Genomic DNA, 24,612 nt, shown 5'->3' with positions numbered 1-24,612 from the left:
GGGGGAGACATATGTAATACTTTAAAGAAAAAAAAAAAGAATGTAGGTTCTGCACTGTATTTTGCATACTCATAGCTGTAAACCTACTTTTGTACTATATATATATATGTATGTGTAAAATCAAAGGATAATTAAAATTTACAATTATTTACATTTTGTTATAAAATTTAAATGACCCTTAGTTTGAAATTGAAAATCTCAAAGACCTTTCTTTTATGTTCTTTATATGTAATTATTTATTTATTTATTTATTTATTTATTTATTTTAAATATATTTTATTGATTTTTTACAGAGAGGAAGGGAGAGAGATAGAGAGTTAGAAACATTGATGAGAGAGAAACATCGATCAGCTGCCTCCTGCACATCTACTGGGGATGTGCCTGCAACCCAGGTACATGCCCTTGCCTGGAATCGAACCTGGGACCTTTCAGTCCGCAGGCCGATGCTCTATCCACTGAGCCAAACCGGTTCCAGCTGTAATAATTTATTTTAATATTTTTAAAACTTTATTAAATGTTGCACTTAATTATTTTATTTTATGTATTTTTTTATTGTTTAAAGTATTACATATGTTTCCTTTTTCCCTGATTGATGTACTTAATTATTTTAAAAGTTGAGCAAAACAAAGCAAAAGAAGATTCATCATATCAACAACTTTTAAGTAGAGGATTTTCTTCATCAATTAAAATATCCTTTGATCAGATGTATGCAATTCGATTTACCCATGATGGATGACATGTTCTTTACTAATATATTTGTAGAATGCTATATTGCAAGTAGTATAAAGGTCTAAATTCACACACAAAAAAAAACCTTTTTTTAATTGATTTTAGAGAAAGTGAGGAAGGTGGAGAGAGACAGAGACAGACAGACATCAATTTGTTGTTCCACTTATTTATGCATCATTGGTTGTTTCTTGTATGTGCCCTGGCCAGGGAGCAAACCCACAACTTTGGCATAATGGGACAACGTTCTAACCAGATGAGGTACCCGCCAGAGCTTACTTTTTCTCTTGTTTTATAAATATTTTTGTACTTTGAGCTCCTGTGGAGGGTAGGATGATGTCTTGGATATTCAGTAAATATCTGCAGTTGAATATATAAAACAAAAGTGGGAGCACTACATCACCCAAAGGTAAGTTAGTAGCTAAAAGCAACGGTTCCTAAACATGTTTAGGCAAGAGAGAAGCTAGCTATACGGAGAATGTACAAGAATCATACCCAGATAGAGGAAGTGGAGAAGAATGCCAACAGAAATATAAGAACCAAGAGAGAGAGAAAAAAAGAATACAGGAAAGGTTAAAAGACAAGACTGCCTTTGTAGGGAGTTATAGCCTAACTCCAAAGAAGGGATTCCTTTTTCTCTCTAGGAGATAGGTACCTGGGCAGATGAAAACCAGCTTGGACAGATCAATGAAGACAACATGTGATTTAAGAACTGAATTATTGGCTAGGACAAAAGGGACAGAAGAATTGGACTAAAACATAGTCCCTCCAGGCAATACAATCATTTTACTACTCCAGTAATTAAAGATTCAACTTTTGTTTGTATTGTTTACTTAGTGTGGTGGTTTATTCTGTGTCAGCTTAATTAAACTGGATTACATTTCCCAAATCCCATTCCTTGGAGGGTTCCAAATTGGAGTTGGCAAAAGAAGAATTTGAGACAGATTTAGAAGGTGGAAGAAAAGCAGCAGCCATTTCTCTGCAGTGCACTGTGGTTCGATGCAGAAGAGTCAGAGGTGGAGGGTCAGAAGAGTCCTCATTGTCCTCACTCTCCTTCAATACACTTCTGGCTTTACTTCCCAACTCCTGACCCAATGGCCCCAGACCAACACTAGATGCTTGGCAGATGACTCATACATCTGGTAGCTGAACAGAGCACAACTTCCCCTAGACCTCTCCATTAGCCTTCCCCATACAGACCTATTTTGGCAGCTGGACATGTTTGGTTTCTCAGGTTGACTGATTAGTTACAACCTCTCTAATCTTCCAATATACCTCTTAGAGCTTTACTTCTGCAAGTTCCTACTACAATTGTGTAAGGTCTACTTCCTATTCTATATAATAAAAGGCTAATATTCAAATTTTCCCCTCGACCAGGAGTTCAACCGGGGGGCGTGGCCGGCTGGCCAACCTCCCACAGCCCCTCTCCCCAGCCGGCCCCACCCCCAGTTTCCCCCAAATAACAAACCTCCCACGTCCCTCCCTCCACCCCCGCTGGCCCGGCCCGAATTCGTGCACTGGGCCTCTAGTATAAGAGAAAAGAGAAAAAAGAAATTTTTCTCTCATAACTTTTCGTGGTTCTGAAAAAGGGATTATTTTTACTTTGTTGTTCGTTTTTTAAATGATCTTACTGATTTGAGAGAGAGAGAAACATTGATCAGCTGCATCTGGTACACACCCCAACCAGGGACTGAACCCATAACCTGGGCATGGGCCCTAACCAGGAATGGAACCAGTGACCTTTCAGTGCACAGGATGATGCTCAACCAACTGAACCACACTAGCCATTATTATTTTGATGAACCCACAGAGACAGTATGCAGGCACCATATCTGAGTCTCCACCCACCTGGCTATTACTGTTTGCCCTCCCTGGTGATTCCCTGAGACCTGACCCCACCAAACTTGTGGGCCTACCTAAGCTTTCCAGTGACTTTTCTATACAAATGGCCTGTCTTGACTTACACTTCAGATTTTCTAAAATCTCTTAAATAAGCAGTATCTATACTCAGCGAGCCTCATACTTCTTGCTAAGTGACCCTAGGCCCAGCACTAGCAGTAGTCAGCTGTGTTTCACAGCTTGGTCTCTCTTGGGCACCTCCAAGCCCAGCACAAGTAACAGACAGCTGCAGATCACTTTGTAGCTCAAGCTGGGTGGCCCTGGGCAGAACACAGGCTGTGACTGACTTTGGCCTGGACCTCCCAGGAGAGCCCAGAGCCAGCATACCTGGTGGACAACTTCAGACCATGTCGAAATACCACCCAACCACCTCCACAGCGACACACTCAAGGAGCAGACTCGGCAGGCACCAGAGTCCTGCTCTTTGGGGTGGATCCTGCACAGCTGGGCCTCCATGGTTGTTGGTGGTCACAGCCAGTCCTTGCAGTGGGTCAGCCAGGGGATAAATTCCTCCTATTGATGTGCCAACAGCAATTAAGGTTCAACTACAACAACAGCATGGGAGGGACACACCTGGAGTGCCCAACTTGGGTGATTGGGAAGGCTGTGCAACTGGACCCTACAGGACACCTACTACATTAGGCCCCTCTAGCAAGCCCAAGAGACATAGCAGTTCTACCTAATACATAGAAACAAACACAGAGAGGCTGCCAAAATGAGGAGACAAAAAAACACATCCCAAATGAAAGAACAGCTTAAAACTCCAGAAAAGGAGCTAAACAAAATGGATAAAAGCAATTTACTAGATGCAGAGTTCAAAAAACTGGTTATAAGGATGCTCAATGAACTTAGGGGAAAGTAGATTAACTTATAGAGACCTTCAACAGCATAAAAAAGGATATGGAAACCATAATACCCAGTCAGAAATGAAGGAGACACTAACTGAAGTGAAGAATAATTTACAGGGTCCAGCAGGCGTGGCTCAATGGTTGAGCGTTGACCTATGGACCAGAGGTAAATTCCTAGTCAGGGCATATGCCCACGGTGGGGGCTTGAAACCTAGTGTGGAGTATGCAGGGGGCAGCCAATCAATGATTCTCTCTCATTATTGATCTCTCTCTCTCTCTCTCTCTCTCTCTCTCTCTCTCTCTCTCCCCCTCCCTCCCTCCCTTCCTCTCTGAAATCAGGCAGTTTTAATAAAACAAAAGTAATCTAAAAGTGATCTTCTGGTGGGGGGAGTGAGGTGGGGATGATGGAGGGGGGTTGCCCTGGAAGAGGGCCAGGCCACAGTCCCCAGGTACTTTAGGCATCATGAAGAAATGGATTTCCTCAGGGGCCCAGTGAGGACACTGAAGCCAAGACAGAAGGATGGAGTTCTGAGTGGTTGAGGTAAACCCAGACTCCCCTACTTACATACTGTCCCCTCTCTCCCAGCAAGTACTGCACAGGGACCCCCGCCATGAAACCCTCCCTGAGACCAGCCTCACCTAGGAGATAATGTGAAATACCAACTGTTGACCAAAGGCAATAAAAACCTCTTTTTAGAAAAAGAAAGTATAAGTGATAATTCCAAATGATGGCGAAGGTGCGAAAAAACTAGATCTCTCATACATTCATTGTTGGTGGGGCTATGTAATAGGACAGCCACTCTGGAAAATAGTTTGCAGTTTCTTAAAAAAAACTATGCAATCACCATATAATCCAGTAATTGCACTCCTGGGTATGTATCCCAGAGGAATGAAAACTTACATCTACACAAAAAGCATGCATGAATGTTCATAGCAATTTTATTTGTAATAGCAAATATCTGGAAACAACCAAAATACCTTTCAATAGTTTAATGGTTAAATAAACTGTGTACATCTGTACTGTGGAATCTACTCGGATATAAAAAGCAATGCACTATTGATACATGAAACAATTTGGATGAATTTCAAAAGCACTGAGGTGAGTGGAAAAGCCCATCTGAAAAGGTCACATACTATATGATTCCATATTCATAATGGAAGGAAATGGCAAAATTATAGGGATGGAGAAATGATTAGTGGTTGCCAAGGGTTAGGAATTGTAGGTGGAGGGGAAAGGAATGACTAATAAGTGGTAGCATTTAGGAATATATTTGTGGTGATGCAAATGAAGAAAAGAAAGCATTGTAAGGGCCATGTATTAAAATACACACACAGACACACACACACACACACACACACACACACACACACACAGTTGAGAAAACACTACAAATATTGTATTTCTTGCTAGACCTCTTCCTAATAACTTCCTAATATCTATCAACACAAGCAGATTCTCCTTGTCTTAAACAATGACCTTCCCTTGATCCTTTGATATATAAATCTATCTTTTTCACTTTTTATTTTGAAATAATTATAAATTCACAGGAAGTTGAAAACATAATGCAGAAGGTTCCACTGTACCCTTCATTCATTTCTTACAGTGGTTACATCTTAACTAACTACAGTACAATGACAAAACTAGGAGACTGCCATTGGTACAATGTGTTTGTATAGTTCTATGCCATTTTTATCACACGTGTAGATTCTTGCAATTACTTCCACAATCAAGATACAGAACTATTCCATCACTATAAATATCTCCCTAGTGCTATTAATTGATAGCCATGCCACCCCTCACCCTTTAACAATTCCTAGCTCTTGGCAATCACTAGCGTTTTCTCCAACCCCCGGAAGAGCCAAAGGCACAAAGATAATTAAAGACATCATCCCGTGAGTAGGGCCAGTCACCATATATGTCACTTCCCAAGCCACACCTCTCAGGTATCCAAATCAGGAAGTGAGAACATGCAGCATATGAAGAAGATGAGAAGGAAAAAAGGCACAAACAAACAGACAAAAACCAGGCAGAAGAATAAAGAGGAGTGTGATCCACAACCATGTGGGATAAGAGAAGCCTTAACGGAGACTGGATATGGAGACGTAAGAAGGAAGCAAATCAAGTGCCTGAGATGAGAAGTGACTACAGGAGGTCGTGTAGTGAGGTGAAAAGTTCCACTCAAGACAGTCAAGGCAGTCTTCAGAATAGGCACCAACAGCACCCCCAAGTCAACTACCACTCCCTGCCCTGGTCTACCTTCTTTCCCGCTATTCTAATGACCACACAGTTTCATTAATGCTTCCCTGATCCCCTGTCTGAGAACGACTCTCCTCATTGGAACACCATCTCAGCAGTGTATCTAGTCACTGCCTCAGAAACGAGGACATCTTCATTTTTTTCCTTAGAGGTAAAGTTCCAAATGCTTATTGGTTTCCAGGGGGAAGCTGTAATTAGATCAGATTTATGACATCTCTGACTGAACTAGTACTGATTAATATGTTTTGTTTTCCCCATATTCTGGTTAACTTCCCCATTACAAGGCTTAGGATATCACACATGAGAGAACAGTTCAATATTAGCCAATCACACCAATAAGTTGAAGGTGTATTACTAATACTGTGTATTAGGGTGGGAAGTGACATATACGTAAAAGATGTGGAGGAAGGGATTATCACTGTTAAAGTTTGGGGGGGGGGTGTTAAATCTCACTTACAAATTTTACATTAAAATGGTTACAATTAATGTATTTGTAGTCAATGAAAAATGTCAGGCCCTAACTGGTTTGGCTCAGTGGATAGAGCGTCAGCCTGTGGACTGAAGGGTCCCAGGTTTGATTCCGGTCAAGGGCACATGCCTGGGTTGCAGGCTTGATCCCCAGTAGGGGACATGAAGGAGGCAGCCAATCAATGGTTCTCTCTCATCATTGATGTTTCTCTCTTTCCCTCTCCTTTCCTCTCTGAAATCAATAAAGATATATATTTTTTTAAAAGTCAGTGATTTTCAAGGGTAAGTACATGAAAAATTCAAACAGTCTAAACAAATATAAATACCCTCAAGTGTCTTTATATCTGCTTTCCCAGCCTAAAGGATGAGGAAGTCCCTGTCAGGGTTTTTCATCTGCCCCTTTCTCTCATTCACTCTGTTAAGGGCAGAAATAGAATATTGGGGGCTGGCTATACTTATCTATATAGATAAATGCCTAAGCGACCATTACCACCAGTCAACCAAACGACTGGTCGCTATGACATGCACTGACCCAGGGGACAGATGCTCAATGCAGGAGCTGCCCCCTGGTGGTCAGTGCCCTTCCACAGCCAAACCTCCTGCAGCCAGCCAACCTCCAGGAGACCGCCCCCCCCCCCCCCCCCCCCCGCCCTGATCGGGCAAATCACTGGTCTCAGGACAAGGGTCCCCATCTGTGCACAAATTCGTGCACTGGGCCTCTAGTAAGTAATATTAATCATGTTCTGTTAACCATGCTCTGATTAAAGAAAGCATATTCTGCCGTAACCGGTTTGGCTCAGTGGATAGAGCATCAGCCTGCGGACTGAAGGGTCCCAGGTTCGATTCCGGTCAAGGGCATGTACCTTGGTTGCGGGCACATCCCCAGTAGGGAGTGTGCAGGAGGCAGCTGATCGATGTTTCTCTCTCATCAATGTTTCTAACTCTCTATCCCTCTCCCTTCCTCTCTGTAAAAAAAATCAATAAAATATATTAAAAAAAAAAAGAAAGAAAGCATATTCTGATCTGTTTTAGCACATAGCCCATTTTAGTTCCTTTTGTATACTCATTCTTATTCCTTTAGCCTACTTCCCCATGTAATCTTTATCCTTCTACCCAATATAAGCAGCTGGTTTATGTGTGTATGTGTGTGTGTGTGGGGGGGGCGGGTCACAGAGCAGATTTTTGTGGATGACCTGCTGCTCTTCCATCCTGCCGGCATTACTGGAATAAACCCTTTCTCTGCTTTAGTTGGCTTCAGTAGTGACAGGCAGCCTGGGCCCATTGGTTGTCCAGTTTCAATTCAACAAATATTTATTGAGAAAAAATTCACTGAGTGCCTACTTCTACATAGTTTGAAAGGCTGGTTGGAAAGATTGCCAATAATTATGCCACAGTGAGATGAGGGCAGAAACTTTTCCAGAGGTAATTTTTGGATTGAGTCCTTTAGGACTAGAAGGAGTTAAACAGAATGGACTGGTGGTGGGGACAAGCTGAGGAATGGGGTGGGGTAGAGGGGGGTTGTGAAGAAATATGAAGCTGGGAATACTTTCTAGTCGGAAGACAGAAGGTGGAAGAGTGCTGAGTTGCTTATACTTCCAACATCTTTTTCTCATTATAAGCTCTTCTGCTTGGAGAGCTGCTGGCTCCCTGCTCCACCTAGAGGTGGTGTGGGGTCATACAAAGGCAGGGACTGGAGAACAGATTGGCTGGGAGTTTGCCTTGGCTGCTAGACTAGATGTGTGATCCTGGGCAAGCTGCTAATCTTCTTTGAGCCTGTTTCCTCATCTGTAAAATGGGGGTAGTAGCACCTGGATTAAATGAAAGCATGTAAGTCAAGCTCCTGCCTCAATTCATTTAGATCTCCGTTTCCCCTCCCTCTTGCTTCCATTTTGGAAACTGTATTCTTTCTCCTTATAACTTTCTCATTGCTCCTTTCATCTCTATCTTGCTATACTTTTGCTGGCATCCCCGCTTAGAAGGGTGGCTATGGGGGGAGGGGTGCGTCAAACAGGGCTGGAGGAGCACAGCCTGTCAGTAGTAGTTCAGAAACTGTCTCCTAGTGGCTCTGATGAGCCCAGCCCTCCTGCCTCCTTTACTCCTCCTCCTCCCCTTTCCATTCGGAATTGCTGCTCCCAGGGATCCTGGGCTTTTGTTCTCTGGAGGCTTAAAATACCACCTGTTTTTTCCCTGACTTATTGTTTAAGGGTATCAACCACAAGTGTACAGACCATCACACTGAAATTGCGCACACTTAAAGAAAGCAAGAGCTAAGTTTGTGCTTTAAAAAATAAAACAACACCCACAACACTAAAACATCAATGCTTTCCCATTGTCCCTCTACCTTTCATTTCTTTTCTGAGGACCTCCCTTTGTAGTTACCACCCTTCTTTACTTGTTGGTACTATCATTTAACAGTAATAAATAGCTATCTTTTAATACTAATTACAATTTATCTATCGTATGTCTGTCTTCCCTATTTTATAGTCTGTGGTGTCCTCTGTATCTGTAGGCTGTTTCTCACAATTGAATATGCGTAAGAATCACCTGGGGAATGTTTTTAAAATGCAGATTCTGACTGAGCAGTGCTGGGGAGGGGCCGAGTTTCTTCTAACAAGCTCCCTGGTGAAGCCATGCTGCTGGGCCCTGGACCACGCTTGGAGTTAAGCCTTACACGGGTTACAACAAAGGAGGGTCACAAGAAATGATTGCTGGATGAGGCCTTCGTCTCTCCTGCACAGTCTTGGAACTTTCTTCAATACATCTTTCTTCACTTTTTTCTCGTGCACGATCTATGATTCACACCTGACAATTATTCCTTTGTGTACTTAGCTGTGCTCTTCCTTGCCTTTTTCATGCATCAGTCTCATCCAGAAATGGATCACTTAGGGCGTCCAACAGCCACCTCCAGCTTCTTCCTATTGTCATCTACCTTGTAGTAAGCAAAAATCACTTGTTAAAAAATCATCTCTGCCCTTTCTTGCTCAGCAATGTCTCGCACAGTGATGGCGAACCTTTTGAGCTCGGCGTGTCAGCACTTTGAAAAACCCTAACTTAACTCCGGTGCCGTGTCACATAGAGAAATTTTTTGATATTTGCAATCATAGTAAAACAAAGACTTACATTTTTGATATTTACTTTATATATTTAAATGCCATTTAACAAAGAAAAATCAACCAAAAAAATGAGTTCGCGTGTCACCTCTGACACGCGTGTCACAGGTTCGCCATCACTGGTCTAGTAGCTCCCGAGCTTCAAACTCAAAGTCAGGATGAGAAGCTGCAAGACATTTCTCCAAACCTACCTACTCCCTTGCCAACCAGTTAACTTTCACCACTGGGAATCTTCTGCATATTGCTGAGGTATGACTTGTCTCTTGAAAGTTCTCCAAGGACATTTTGCATTGGAAATTTTGCATTGGAAATGTCTTCTTTCATTCCTTTTAATGGCATCTGTATCACTTTCAAAAAATTCTTCTCAGTGTTTACCCAACTTAAAGCTTTTCCTGATTTAGTCCTAGTTGTGAGTCCTTCATTTAAAGGAGTATGAGCGCCATACCATTATTTATTTATATGTTTAATATTCTCATATTGAATATGAGAATATTAAATATATAATATTTAATTATATAATTAAGTGTGTTTTTTTCCATTTTCATTGTTTTAAATGGAAATTGTTTGTGCTTGCTGTTCATGATTGTATGCACAGCACCTAATAGTGCCCGACACAGGGTAGGTACTTATTTTGTGATTCAACGAAAGATGGAACAAAAACTTAAGATGAATTTTTATTACTTTCCAAGAATGCCTCATTTACTATATTTGTAAATAAGTGTTGGCTAAAGGATCAAAAAAATAAAATAATTTTAGAAATCCCCTGAAGGGTATTTTAAAGGAATAAGACATGTGAGGTCTAGTAACACTACCACTCACCAGCAACCATTCTACTAGGGAATTAAAATTGAGACGCAGTTAAAATTTACTGGAGAGCCCGAACCCACATCCTACCTACAAGGCTTATGCTTTCCTGTCATTGTTTTTCACTCATCACATTTTGCGTTCGGTAGGACTGTATTTTCTTAACAGCTCTTGGTGCTTTAAATGTGAAAGAAAAGGAATGGGCGTTCTCATATTACAATTTCTAGGGGAAAAAAAAAAAAAGGGAAAAAAAAGGAGATTGCCCAGGCCCATTCAGCGAGGTGTAAGAGGCCTACGAGCTGCACACCCTGCAACCGCCTCATGCTCGGATTTCATCTATGGGTTTTTTGTACAGTTTCTTTTTTGGATGCTGCAAACCGCGCAAGTGCAGCCTTCAAGGCTCCCCACCCTGGGGAACGACGCAAGAACATGCAGCTGAGGCTGCCAGGCTCTCCCTCACACGCACACACACAGCCACGGGCTGGAGGCCCGGATCCCCGCTCCCAAACGCAGTCCCCGGCCCCCGGCCCCTCCCTCCGGCCTTTACATACAGTACACATACAAATACACACGCGCAGCGCGGCCAGCAGGGGCGGGCCGGGCCCGACCACTCCGCACGCCGCAGGGGGGAGCCGCCGCGGGCCCCGTCGCCTTCGCCCTAGCCTTTTCCCTGCGCACCCATCGCTCCCTCCACTTGGCTGACACTTCTAGGAAAAAGGGAACCTCTGAGGACTTAGGGGGACTTCTGTCGCTCCATTTCGGAGCCACACACCTCGGGCGAGGGCTGCGCCGCGCCCCCTTCCTGGGCGAGCAGTTGGTCCCGCCCCAGTGCTAGCGGGCGCCGAGCGGGAGCCGCGCGGGAGCAGCGCAGCGACGGCGGCGGCAGCAGCGGCGGCGGCGGCGGTTGCGATTCGGAGCCGTTGAGACGCCTCTGCGGCAGCTGGTGGCGCAGGTGGCTTGCGTGGACGCGGGCAGTGGCGGCCGGCCCGCCACCGCAGCCTCGGCGTCCGCAGCCCCGGCAGGTGAGCGGGCGGCGGAGGCTCGCCCCGCCCCCCCCCTCGGCGGCCTCGCTCGGGGCTGCAGCGGGGAAGTGGCCGCGGCCCGCCCGGGCGCGGAGGGGCGGCCCCGCGCTTGGACCGTCGGGAGGCAGGTCGCAGGGGGAGAGGTCGTGCGAGGATGGGGAGGGGAGGCGCCCCTTTCTTTGGCCATTTACCCCCCCGCCGACCCCTCCCTCTTGGGGCTCACACCCGGGGGGCGGGGGGCGCCGGAGGCGAGCTGGGGTGGAGGACGGAGAATTGGGGCTGAGCAGCATCTCCGCCTCAGGTGGTGGCGTCTTTGGCCGCCGAGCGGCGGACCCGCCGGAGCCTGGAGGGGTCGCTCTGGGGCTGCGAGGCCCGCTCTCGGGGGAGGAGCGGGAGGCGGCTCTCCCCTCACGCCCACCCCCACCGCCGCGGTCCTCCCTCCCGGTCCGCCCCCTCCCCCGTCCTCCCCGGAGGCCCCTCCCTTCGGGTTTCTTCGCTTTAACCGCCCTCCGCGCTCCCCCGCCCCCCAGGCAGGCGCGTTGGAACTCCCCGAGGCATCCTCCCGCGCCGGAGCCGCGGTTCCCGCCGGTCCCCTCGCCGACCCCGCCGCCCCCGCCGCCGCTCCCCTGCGCTGGGCTCCGCATCCGGATCCCCCGCATCGCCCCTCACGAGACATGACTCGCGATTTCAAACCCGGAGACCTCATCTTCGCCAAGATGAAAGGTTACCCTCATTGGCCGGCTCGCGTAAGTGGTTTTCAGGCTTCGCGTTTAGCGGCGCTGCCTTAAAAAATTTTTTTTTTTCTCGTGTTCTTTCTCCCTCTGGCTTGCCTGGAGGCTCATTTGTCAGCCTACATTTTATTTTATTATTATTTTTATTTTATTTTATTATTTTTTTTTCCCCCGTAGTCTCCCAGGTAATTGCAAAAACCCAGGTGTATCTACGTGCTTAATCCACTATATTCTTCATGTTTCTGGCAGACTTGGGCAGGTTTTCTTAATAGGAAAGATTTAAATGTGATGCCCGTTCATGTTTCATTGTAGGTGAAAATAATCAACTATGGGCTTCAGTGTGTAAAAATGAAGGAAACTGACATTTTCTCGGTTTTGAGTAAAATGCATAAAACCAATGAGATTAGGCAAACTTTTGGGTGTCGGAGAGAGAGGTGGTTGAATTGGAGATGCGGGTATTCATGTTTTGTCGTGTGGTGGATGAGGCCTGCTGGGTCTGCTTGTTTAACGGAGGGATTAGGGCTGGAGAGTGGTGGGCATTGCCCAGGAAGCGAGCACCAGGGAAAGTGTAGGAAATGCAGTTTCACGTTTTTATTCATGAAGTTAGCCTGACGACCTTAAAGAAGTGGTTTTTCTCTTTGATTGTTTCATAGGGGCAAGAGGAGGCGTTGACCCAGACCCCTGGGTGCACATCTAGTACTAGGTCGGGAGGTGAAGGACCAGGAGGGTGTGTGTGTGTGTGTGTGTGTGTGTGTGTGTGTGTGTGTGTGTGACATTTAGGAATTGAGATTGTCTAAATAAGTCATTTTCAGAAAAAGCGATATATTTGTTAGTTTATGGTAGGACTCGGGTTCGAAGGTAATGATGGAACCTAGGAAATGCTGAGGCCTATTCGGTTGGTTAGTAAGGTCAAAATTTCTTAAATGTAAATGTGATAGTGTAAGGTTGTAATTGCCACTAATTCACTCTTCTTTGAGGATTGTTGTTTCTTAAAGATAATTAAAATTATGGCAGCTGGAGGAAACATACCTGTTGGTTACAGAGAATCATGGAGTTATTGAGGGCTATGCAAATATAAAATATTTCTTGATTTTTCCCATCTAGTTCTTTAAGACTCAGGTTTACAATTTCTTTCCCCAATCTGGAAAAATCTCCCTCCCGCCCCCACACTCAGTCTATGAAGGCTACCTTTTTAGTGGAATCTTACTTGAACAATCTTTAATCATAATTCTTGTCTATATATTTGACACTCTTTCCTTTCTGATCATCTCTTACATGCACATCTTAACTTCCAAATAGATTGAAAGCTTCTTAAGGGCAATAGATGTAAACTGAACTTTATATCCCCACAGTACTTAGTGCATATTAATGCACTTAAAAAACACTTTATTTCATGTTTAAATAGAGCGCAGGGAAACTTGGCAGGTTTAAGACCCCTCTGAGATACTTTTCTTATGGTTTTATCATCCTTATTTATTTATTTATTTTGAGGTGTTATCTAAGGTAATGGTATACATTTATTTTCAGATTTCCATGCCATAATACAGTTAAAAGCCAAATGAAAATGTTTTAAAAATTATTTACTCTTCCAAATCGTTCTCCCCACATGCTTCAGTATGTTAGGTGAATAAGGTTACTGCTGATAAAAGCAAAATAAACTAGCCTTAGGAGGGCCAGAGTATTCTCCTTTATTTAATAAGTTCTATATTTAACAAGTTCATTTGTATTTCCTTTTCTCCTTTTTTTTCTTAGAAGTGAATGAATTTTGATTATGTCCAAGAATTATATTCCTTTTTCTGTCTTCTTTCCAGTCTTACAAATTAGAAGTCTTTGCTTTAGAGCATTGGCTCTCAACCTGTGGGTCGCGACCCCTTTGGTGGTCAAACGACCCTTTCCCAGGGGTTGCCTAAGACCATCAGAAAACACATATATAATTGTTTTTGTGATTAATCACTGTGCTTTAATTATGTTCAATTTGTAACAATGAAATTGGGGGTCTCCACAACATGAGGAACTGTATTTAAGGGTCGCAGCATTAGGAAGGTTGAGAACCACTGCTTTAGAGTTTAGAATATGTATTTAAGGTCTCAGCAGTGACAGTGACAACCATCTGTTCCTATTTTGATCTTAACATTTCCTATTTATATATCCCAATTTCATTAATTTTTATGTCTTTCGCATTCTTTTAATCCTGTACCAGTATTAATCATCTTTAAAGTCAACTTTATAAAAATATATATATTTTTATTGATTTCAGGGAGGGGGAGAGAGAGAGAGAGAGAGAGAGAGAGAGAGAGAGAGAGAGAGAGAGAAACATCAGTGATGAGAATCATTGATCTATTGCATCTTGCACACCCCACACTGGGGATCGAGCCCACAACCTGGGCATGTGCCTTTACTGAAATTGAACCTGGGACCCTTCACTTTGCAGGCTGATGCTCTATCCACTGGGCCAAACTGGCCTGGGCTAAAGTCAACTTTTAAAAATTGCCTAACACTTATTAAACTCTGTAGGTACTAGACATTTTTTACAGACTTTTAAAGCTGTTTGCTAGCTGAAACAAGCATATCAACTGGTTTGACAAAATATCCGTTATCTTAAGGCCTCTAAGGATTTACACAATTCTTGGGGCTTTCTCATAAAGTTGAAATGACAGGTAAAATAGTTATTGATCAGATAGATGAGACAAGCCCCTAAAAGTGTTGGGTAATAATGATTCTCTTGATGCCTGAAACCTTCAGACTGCCAGTCAAATCATCCCAATTGTCTTTTCTTCAACATGGTAATAATGCATGCAGAGCATAGTAGGTCCTTTGATGGTCTGCTCTCTTCTTAACAATGTGAATTGATTTTTAAATTAAAGTGTCTTTGAAATTAGGGGGGGGAAATGTTATTATTAAATTTAAATTAATAATGAAATAAAATAGAAATTTTTAAAAATTCTTGCTAGATACTACTGCCTGATGGCTTTAACTCTGAGGTCTGCTTTCCTTTATTAATAAGCGATAGTACCATAGATATGTTAGAGATAACAGCACCTGATGCTTTCTTTGTTAATTAGTTAGGATTGAAAGAGAAAAAAAGAACAAGTAACTTCATGTGATTCAGCCATGTAGGTATAAGACCTTTTCAGAATATGTTTCAGACTTTGAGAAACACTACTATAAGCTTTTGTTACTGTCTATTTTACATTACTTCAATATTTGTATAGCCTTCCTGTAAAAATATAATTTAGGATTTTTGAACAGGTTTATACTCCACTATCTAAAACGCTTAGGGTCATATATGTTTAAAAATTCAGAATTTGGGGATTTTATAAAGGTAATGATGGTACCTATATACCATATACTTTGTTCCTGATTAGGGTCTCTGGTGGCACATAATAATACAGCACAATATTTCTTCAGAGGAGCATCTGTAGAAACACTAGGTGGACAAAAAGAAATGATTGACTAGCTTCCCTATCAGATAAGGTTTTGCCACCGAATGAAGTTTTAGAAATATCTTGGTTTTTAGAGCTTCTTGGGTTTCAAAACTAGGGATAAGGGATTATGGACCAGTAGAACTGGTTCACGTTATATCAGATCTGTTTTGGTGTTTTGTTTCCAGTTTATTCTGTTGTGTTGAAGCATGTATGATTTAAAATATTTTAATTTTTCTGCTCTTTCTTTTAGGTAGATGAAGTTCCTGATGGAGCTGTAAAACCACCAACAAACAAACTACCCATTTTTTTCTTTGGTACTCACGAGACGTAAGTCCTTTTAGCTCTAAAGGCAAATCAAAGTTAATTTAGCAGGGTCATTGGACATAAAATGAAAAGCAAGTAGTGATTAATCTAAAGGGAAAATAGTAAAGGAATAGAAAATTTAAAATCATCTTTGAACTTTGGAAAAAGTCTTTAAGTGTCCCTTTTAAAATTTATTTTTAGGGTAGAAAAATTAGACACTGTAGGTTTTAAATTTTATTGGAAGAAATGTTTCCTTAATCATAAAAGAAAGCTATATATGGATCTCAGCAACTAGAAGAATGACTGATGGATTGAAGATTTACACTTTGCATATTTGCTCTTTATTATATAGGATATTTGTAAGGCCATTAAATTAAAGGTATGCAGGATATTATTTTCCAAAATTAATGAGATAGCCCTTATGATTAATACTGGTATAGGATTAAAATAAGCATTTAGCATTCATATTTAGTATAAGTGCTTTTTAAAAAAAATACGTTCTTACTGATTTTTACAGAGAGAAAAGGAGAGGGATAGAAACATTGATGAGAGAGAAACATCAATCAGCTGCCTCCTGCACACCCCCTTCTGGGGATCAAGCCTGCAACCCAGACATGTGCCCTGACTTGTAATGGAACTACTGTTGGTTCCAGGGTCAAGGCATAACCACTGAGCAACACCAGCTGGGCTAGTATAAGTCCTTTTTATAAAGACAATCTGGCTTTGTTATATTAGCCATACAAACAGTATACAGTGGGAAAGGTGAGAAGAGATCTAGATAGTTCTCTCTGTGTATTTACATGGTCCTGAGAAACACTGACTGTTCTGTTGCCTCTGGTGCATAAGTGGGCAGAGAACCTGATTTGCTGAAACAAATTAATTTTTAAAATTACAACTGAATATTGAACTGTTACTTCTAGGTACATTAGATTACTCTAAGGGCTATCTCATTAATTTTGGAAAATAATATCCTGCATACCTTTAATTTAATGGCCTTACAAATATCCTATATAATAAAGAGCTACTATGCAAATAGTTGTCACGCCCTTGTCTCGGGCCCTCACTCTGGGGCTGGGGGAGCTGAGGCCAGGCCCTCCTCCCTACGGGGCTTGACGGGGGTGGGGCCAGCCCGGTCTGGGTCTCTCGTGATTTTGAGGTGGGCGCAGGTGGGCGGAGACTTGACTCTGGGTCCCTTGGTGTGCCCCAGACTCTGACAGAAGGGAGATTTTCATATACATTTTACTAATTTTCTTTCATCTCTAACACTTCTATTATAGAGAAAGGGCAAATAGCAATATTAAAATATTTCCTCTAATTCCCTTTTAATGTGCACGAATTTCGTGCACCAGGCCACTAGTTATATATAATCTCATTGATTTTGGACCTGAAGTTTAGAATTTGCCATAATTTTGGTAACATATACTTGTTTACTTGGGAGCAAGAGAAACAAAAGTATTGATATTCTAATTAGAATTATGTATTCCTAAGTCTACAATGGCAACGTTTGCTTTAATATTGCTTAGCTACTATATGAACTTTTCTATAATTTCTTTTTACAGCTTTATTGAGATGTAATTTGTGTCATAAATTTTACTTGTTTAAAGAGAATAAATCAGTGGATTTTAGTATATTTACTTCCATAACTATTAGTGTTCATTCTCCATTCCCTCCCCAACCCTAGACAACCACTATTTTACTGTCTGTTTAGATTTGCCAAATCTGGACGTTTCATATTAATGGTATCATACAATGCCACATAATTATTTTCTTTAAAATATAGTTTTGACAAAGACAATAGTGTTAAAGGCCTGGGCAGGGAATGGCTAGAAGAGGTCAGTGGGGGAAAAAAAGAGGACATATGGAGTACTTTCAACGATAAGGATTTAAAATATGTGTGTGTGTGTGTGTATAAAGGGTGTCCCAAAATTCACGCAAAATTTGAATTTTGCGTGAGCATTAACAACAACAACAAAAAATAAAAGCCAAATTTTACTTGGTTTATTGAATCAGATTCTAATATCTGTTGCCCTTTGATTTCAATCCCTTCAATTTGATAAGCATTACCAAGTACCAATTATGGCCCAGGCGCAGGGACAATGAAGACCAATGAAGACCACGGCTTTGCGTATGTGCCAGCAAAGCCGTGGAGGCCATTTACCCGATGTGCTATTCCATACATAACCCTATACTGTATACTTCATGAATCAATAAAAAATTTACAATTTTTAATTATAAACCTGTGTTTTCTATCAAAATTACTTCTTGCGTGAATTTTGGGACACCATATATATATATATATATCGAGTCTAGAATTTGATTGGCCTTCAACATAATTATTTTGAGTTGATTTTAGGTATATCCTATATATAAATACTTAATTTTGTAAGAAATGATGAATTTCTGATTCCATGGGATAATATACCATTTAAAAACTGTTCCACAAATGTATTAGGGAAAAGTATCTTCTTTTTTTTTTTTAAACCTGGGCATGTGCCCTGACAGGGAATCGAGCCGTGATCTCCTGGTTCATAGGTCAATGTTCAACCTTCTGAGCCACACTGGCAGGAGGGGTATCTTTTAATGAAATATTTGCATTCTGTTTATTAGAACAGGGTTTTTAAAGTGTGGTACCAGGTCAAGCTGCACCAACATCACATGGGAATTTAGTTGACTTGCAAATTCTTGGGCCCCACATTTACCTACTGAATCAGAAACTGAGGTGTGGGGTCCAGCAGTCTGTCTAACAAGACTTCTAGATGATTTTTTTGAAAATATGTTTTTATTGGTTTCAGAGAGAGGAAGGGAGAGGGAAAGAGGGATAGAAACAGATGAGAGTGAATCACTGATCGGCTGCCTCCTGCACACCCCTACTGGGGATCGAGCCTACAACCTGGGCGTGACCTGGAATGGAACCAGGGACCTCCTGGTGCATGGATGGACGCTCAACCACTGAGCAACACTGGCTGGGCCATTCTAGATGATTTTGATGTATGTGAAGTTTGGAAATACTATTAGAATAATGGGAATAGACATTTTGTAGAATTTTTTAGTTTTACAAATTTAGAATTCTTTAATTTTTCTGAAATGGAACAGATTTTATAGTTTTATATATATCATTATAGTTTTATAGAGCACATAGTTCATTCTTATGTTAAATTTAAATGAAAAGTGATCATACCTTTACCAACATTTAAAAATGAATATTTTTACATTGTATCTGTAAACTTTAAATCAAACTACACCAAACAACTACTAAACTTTCTTTTTTTTTAAATTTTATTGATTTTTTTATAGAGAGGAAGGGAGAGGGATAGAGAGTTAGAAACATCGATGAGAGAGAAACATCGATCAGCTGCCCCCTGCACACCTCCTACTGGGGATGTGCCTACAACCAAGGTACATGCCCTTGACTGGAATCGAACCTGTGACCTTTCAGTCCGTAGCCGACGCTCTATCCACTCAGCCAAACCGGTTAGGGCTACTAAACTTTCATAAGCATAGTTTGGTTAATGTAGACCAGGGGTGGGGAATATCTGGCCTGCAGTATCATTTGGTTTGGCCCTACTAAGGCAACTGCAGGCGGGACTCAAAATTCAGTATATCGCCGAAACCGGTTTGGCTCAGTGGATAGAGCGTCGGCCTGCAGACTGACAGGTCCCAGGTTCAGTTCTGGTTAAGGGCATGTACCTGGGTTGCGGGCACATCTCCAGTAGGAGATGTGCAGGAGGCAGCTGATCGATGTTTCTCTCTCATCCATGTTTCTAACTATCTCTCTCCTTTCCTCTCTGTAAAAAAATCAATAAAATATATTTAAATCAAAATTCAGTATATCTGGGAGCATTTTTCATAGCCACATAATTTTTAAGTTGATAATTTTGTATGACCCTTGGCAGAAAAAAGGTTCCCCACCCTTGATGTAGACAATGAATTACTAATATTTAAGAAATTTGAATATGTTCAAGGAATTGCAATGTAATTTTAAAATTAAGCTAATGATAATATATTTCATTTCAAAATGCACTGGTAATGTTTTGTGCCTTAGTGTTCTTATAAGTATACTGTTTATCTTTGGAAAGGCCATGCTGCTGTATCTGTCAGTTTGGTGACTTTTTGTACCTCAGGTTAGATTTTAGAAACTAGACCTCTGGTGATTTGCTTACCCCTCATCCCGAAAAGTTGGGAGGGTGGTTATCTAAGCCTTTCAATTTGGATTTTGCATAAACAGGAGTTTATTCTAATGGCCTGCAGTTAGGGAGATGGGAAAGGAGGAACATAGAAGATAAAATGGCAGTTTAGTAAAACTGTGTTTATTCATAACTTTTATATATATCCTCATTGTTTTATAGAATACATAGTTCATTCTTAAATTTAGATGACGAATGGTCATACTTCTCTAACATTTAACAATGAGGCTTTTTACATTGTATAAATTAAGATGCTTTTATTGTGAATTTAGAGCAGAATCATTTTATAACTTTTTGTGAAAATGTCTGAATTTTCTTAGTGTTTTATGACATTTACAGTAAATTCATCCAATAATCAAGTTTTGAATATTAGAAAACAATAAGTGTATACCAACTCTGACCATACACTAAATATCTTAAAACTAACAACTTTAAAACCGATTCTTTGTAAATGAGACTGACATGGACCCAATGCTTTTCTGGAGCCAAAAGTCTTGGTGTTTTCCTTGATTACATATTATAGTTTTTCCCCTTCCCATGTATAGTCAGCAGGTCTTGTTCTTTTCCTTTAAAGTGCGTCCTGATCTGTCCACTCTTCTCCATATCCTCTGCTACAACTCAAGTCTGTGCCACAATTACTCTTGTAAATAGTTTCCTAACCCTACCTTGGTCTCAGTTTCTCCTCTTCATGTATAGTCCAAGTGATCTTTCCTAGGTACATCCCTGTCGGAGCGTGTCATTTTCCTGTCTATGAACCTTCAGTGGTTCCCTTACAGATGTTATCAACCAATAAAACCTGCAGATTTTGTCTACAAATGCAGTTTATGAAACCCTATATGAATTATTACCTATGCTTATTACCTCTCCAACCTCATCACATGTTTTTCACTGTTACATAAATATACTTTATTTTGTCTCAGGTCCTTCCTTTTTTAAAAAAAAAAAATATATATTTTATTGATTTTTTTACAGAAGGGAGAGGGATAGAGAGTTAGAAACATTGATGAGAGAGAAACATCGATCAGCTGCATCCTGCACAGCCCCCACTGGGGATGTGCCCACAACCAAGGCACATGCCCTTGACCAGAATCGAACCCGGGAACTCTGAGTCCGCAGGCCGACGCTCTATCCACTGAGCCAAACTGGTCAGGGCGTCTCAGGTCCTTCTTGCTTGTTTTCCCTTTGTTGGAAAATGCCTTCAGATGTTTAAAGTCTGGATCTTAGCTCAAATCTTCCTTTTTATGCTTATTTTGTTTATTGCAATGACGATCGAATTTTTTTCTTTTTGCTTCACCCACAAGTGAAGAGCATGGAGAGTAGCGAACATATTTTTACTGTTTGTCATCACTTAAGTACCTGGAGCATAGTAGTTAAATAAATATTTGGTGATAGATTGCCAGCTCTATGTCCTAGATAAAATCACTTGTTGATTATGGATTTGCTACCCATTAACCAACATTTATATAGTGTTTAAGCCAATTAGATCTTTAAATCTTGACTGCCATTTAACCTGCTATATAATATATGACCTTGGGCAGATTACTTAACCTTGTGTCCTTTTATCATTTGTAAAATGGGGACAATTTTGGGGTGCAAATAGGATATTACATGGAAAATAATTGGAACACCCTGGCTGGTTTGGTTCAGTGGTTAGAGTGTCGGCCCGTAGAGTGAAGGGTTCATTTCCCAGTCAAGGCCTCATAACTGGGTTGCAGGTTTGATCCCAGCCCTGGTCAGGGGCGGGAGGCAACCAATCCATGATGTCTGTCTCTCTCCCCCACCCTCTTCTTCTTGTTCTTCTCCCCCTTCCACTCTCTAAAAATCCATGGAAAAAATATCCTCAGGTGGTGATTAAAAAATAATGATAAATAAAAAATGCTTGGAATGGTGATTGCATGTATTAAACACTAAATGTCAGCTCTTAATTAAAATAATGTTGCATATTATTTTTCAAAGACTAATACTTGCAGTGTTATTAAATTGTTTGACATGCAGTCTGAGTTTTGCTGACTAATTACCACCATTGCTAATTGAGGAAATACTCTCACCTAGGCCTATCTATTTCTCTAAAGTCTAGAAAATTTAAATGAAGATGGTGTTTTTGCTACTTTTATCTTCTTTACTGCTCTTTTTTAATACAAATAGGTTGGTTGCAGGCTGTTTTAAAACCTGCCTAATCTATAGTTTTAGGAGGGAAAGTGAATATGAAGTAGTGTCCCAGTTTTTCTTACAACCTGTCCACAAGAAAAGAATAAAGGAATGAATCACAGAATAGGATTTTATTTTCTTCATTTGTTCTTCTGTACAGCTTCTGTACTCTAGCCAAAGCTGCATTGTGTTGGTGTGGGATTTGTATAGTTTCGCGTAAGCCTAATACCAAGTAATGAGGAGAGGAGCTGTTTATTCATCTCTATAACAGCAGGTTCATGGCACATAATAGATGTATATTCAGTTGTCTGTTGAATTATATTCTATTATAAAAGAATGCATGCTGTTTTAAAATACAGAACCTAGTTATAAAACAGTATGTGTTAGATTTTATGATTTAATTAAAAAAGAAACAGCAAGTTAGAATTTTTAAAAAATAGAACTTTCTATTTAGTAATATTTAGCAGTTTTGAATTTGATATCTTTAGCTCTGATAAGCTTTCCTATGTTTTATACTCGACTTATGGTTTGCCTTAAAGGAAGAGTTCTAGGTATGGTAACTGAGCTTTTGTTAGGAATATATGTTTACTTGTGGGTATACACATTGTTTATAAAAAAGTGAATTTAGAGAAATAGCTGCTTTTTCTATGTACTTACGATCTGTAAAAACGAATATACAGAAAAACATTTATGGCCTTTAGAAGTATGCCATGTAACAAAGGACTTGAAGGATTTAAGTTCCTTCAGAATTATAAAATTAGTACTGTAGTTAGTGATTTGTTATTTTCTTAGGATATTTTACATTAGCCTTGGTTTTTATGGGCTTTGACATTGATATTTGAAGTCTGAGTTCTTTTTTATGTATAGGGATATGGCGTCAGTATTAGTAGATGTTTGGAAAACTATAGTGGATAAAGGAAACTCTGAAACCTTTCTAAGGAACATTGTGAAGAGATGAGGCTCTGCTATTGTGATCCCCTAAGGTTTCCTTCAGTTTGGGAATTTGGTGGGTTACTTGGTTTGAATTACTGCATATTTTTTTATTGTTAACATTTTTTTTCACAACATAAAAGAGTTCTCTACAAAAGAAGCATTTTTACTCATTTTTTAGCAACAACCCCTAACCCTGTTAATGTTTTGATATGTTTTCTTTGAGATTTGTTTGTCACTTAAGTGTTTTGAGGGATGAATCACCCACAGTCACATAAGGTTGTGCCCTTGGGGACCAGCAGTGGCTTTCTAAAAGCTAATCTGGGTCCTATTCACCAAACCTTTGTGATTACATCCCCCCCCCTCCCACCCAGGAGTCTATGTGGTGTTAAGTGTTTTTTATTAAAGTGTAATTGACATATATTGCCTAAATTTGAGGTGTGTTAACTTGATACATTTATATATTGCAATATGATTACCACCATCATGTTAGCTAATGCTCCCATCATATCCCATAATTATTATTTCTTTTTCGTGGTGAGTACATGGGAGGATTCTTTTTTCATTCACCATGGTTTTTTTGTTTTAAGCATATCCTTTGACCCAAAAGTTCTTTTTTCCTGCCCAATAGTTTCACTTAGAATTTATTTTGTAGATATGTTCAAAGATTGAGCAATATGTTTATTTAATACAGCTGAATTATTTTATAATAGAAAATTTGATATAGAAAGCCCAATAATAGACAAATTAATTTTGGGATGGCCATTCAGTGAAATAGTATGTAGCTGTTAGGTAATTGTTGATATGAGATGATGTTTGCTTTAATTTGAGAAACATTTATGGATGAATATGTATCTTTAATGTATATTTCCATATACATTAACATTTATTTTCATGTACATTAAAATTACATATTTATGTGTATATATACAACTAAAATATCTGAAAACAGTGGCTAGCTAGTTGATAAAATAATGGATCATTTTTATTTTATTTGCTAGGATGTGGCATTCACTGAAAAATATTATAACAGCTTTATTGAGATATAATTTATATCCCAACCAATTTAAAGTGCACAATTCAATAGATCTTAGTATATCCAGGTAGTAGTGCAGCCATTTGCTCTTCTAGAACATTTTTAGCACCCAAAAAGAAACCCTGTACCCATTAGCAGATACTTCCTATTTCTCCTCACTTTTCCCTCCTGCCTTGCCTCCTTTGGACATTTCAAGTAAATGGACCTGTACAACATGTGGTCTTTAATGACTGACTTTTTAATTTCTAATTTTAATTTTTAAAAAAATATTTTTATTGATTTCAAAGAGGAGGGGAGAGAGGGAGCAAGGTAGAAACATCAATGATGAGAGAGAACCATCAATCAGCTGCCTTCTGCACACCCCCAACTGGGGATCAAATCCGCAACCCAGGCATGATCTCTTGACCAGAATCAAACCCAGGACCCTTCAGTCCACAGGCTGAAGCTTTGCTCACTGAGCCAAACTGGCTAGGGCAGTGGTCGGCAAACTCATTAGTCAACAGAGCCAAGTATCAACAGTACAACGATTGAAATTTCTTTTGAGAGCCAAGTTTTTTAAACTTAAACTATACAGGTAGGTACATTGTTATTAACTTAATTAGGGTACTCCTAAGCTGGCCTTTGCTAAAAACGTCCTCAATCTGATTGAGGTACGTTCGCTGAGGTTGACCCCTTCCAACTCTCGCATCCACACTCGTCTTGTATACTTGTTTTGTCTATC

The 24,612-nt window shown here is 40.5% G+C and overlaps 1 protein-coding gene across 7 annotated transcripts in view; it reads left to right on the top strand.

Annotated features, from left to right (window-relative positions):
- Positions 1-10,958: 10,958 nt before the first annotated feature.
- PSIP1 (PC4 and SFRS1 interacting protein 1) overlaps positions 10,959-24,612 on the top strand; it is a 44,701-nt gene continuing 31,047 nt past the window's right edge. For 4 of the 7 annotated variants that reach the window (XM_036331197.1, XM_036331201.1, XM_036331198.1 and 1 more), the window contains exons 1-3: positions 10,967-11,134; positions 11,665-11,880; positions 15,541-15,617. In XM_036331197.1, the coding sequence (XP_036187090.1) occupies positions 11,809-11,880; positions 15,541-15,617 (149 nt within the window). In that variant the 5' untranslated portion in view covers positions 10,967-11,134; positions 11,665-11,808. Of the gene's footprint in view, positions 11,135-11,664; positions 11,881-15,540; positions 15,618-24,612 lie in introns of all 7 variants that reach the window. The other 3 variants (XM_036331195.1, XM_036331196.1, XM_036331202.1) reach the window with 3 other exon arrangements.

Source organism: Myotis myotis, unplaced genomic scaffold, assembly GCF_014108235.1.
Source record: "Myotis myotis isolate mMyoMyo1 unplaced genomic scaffold, mMyoMyo1.p scaffold_m19_p_12, whole genome shotgun sequence".
NCBI classification, from domain to species: domain Eukaryota; kingdom Metazoa; phylum Chordata; class Mammalia; order Chiroptera; family Vespertilionidae; genus Myotis; species Myotis myotis.
Note: the sequence above shows the minus strand (reverse complement) of the source record. Positions and strands in the feature narration are given on the sequence as shown.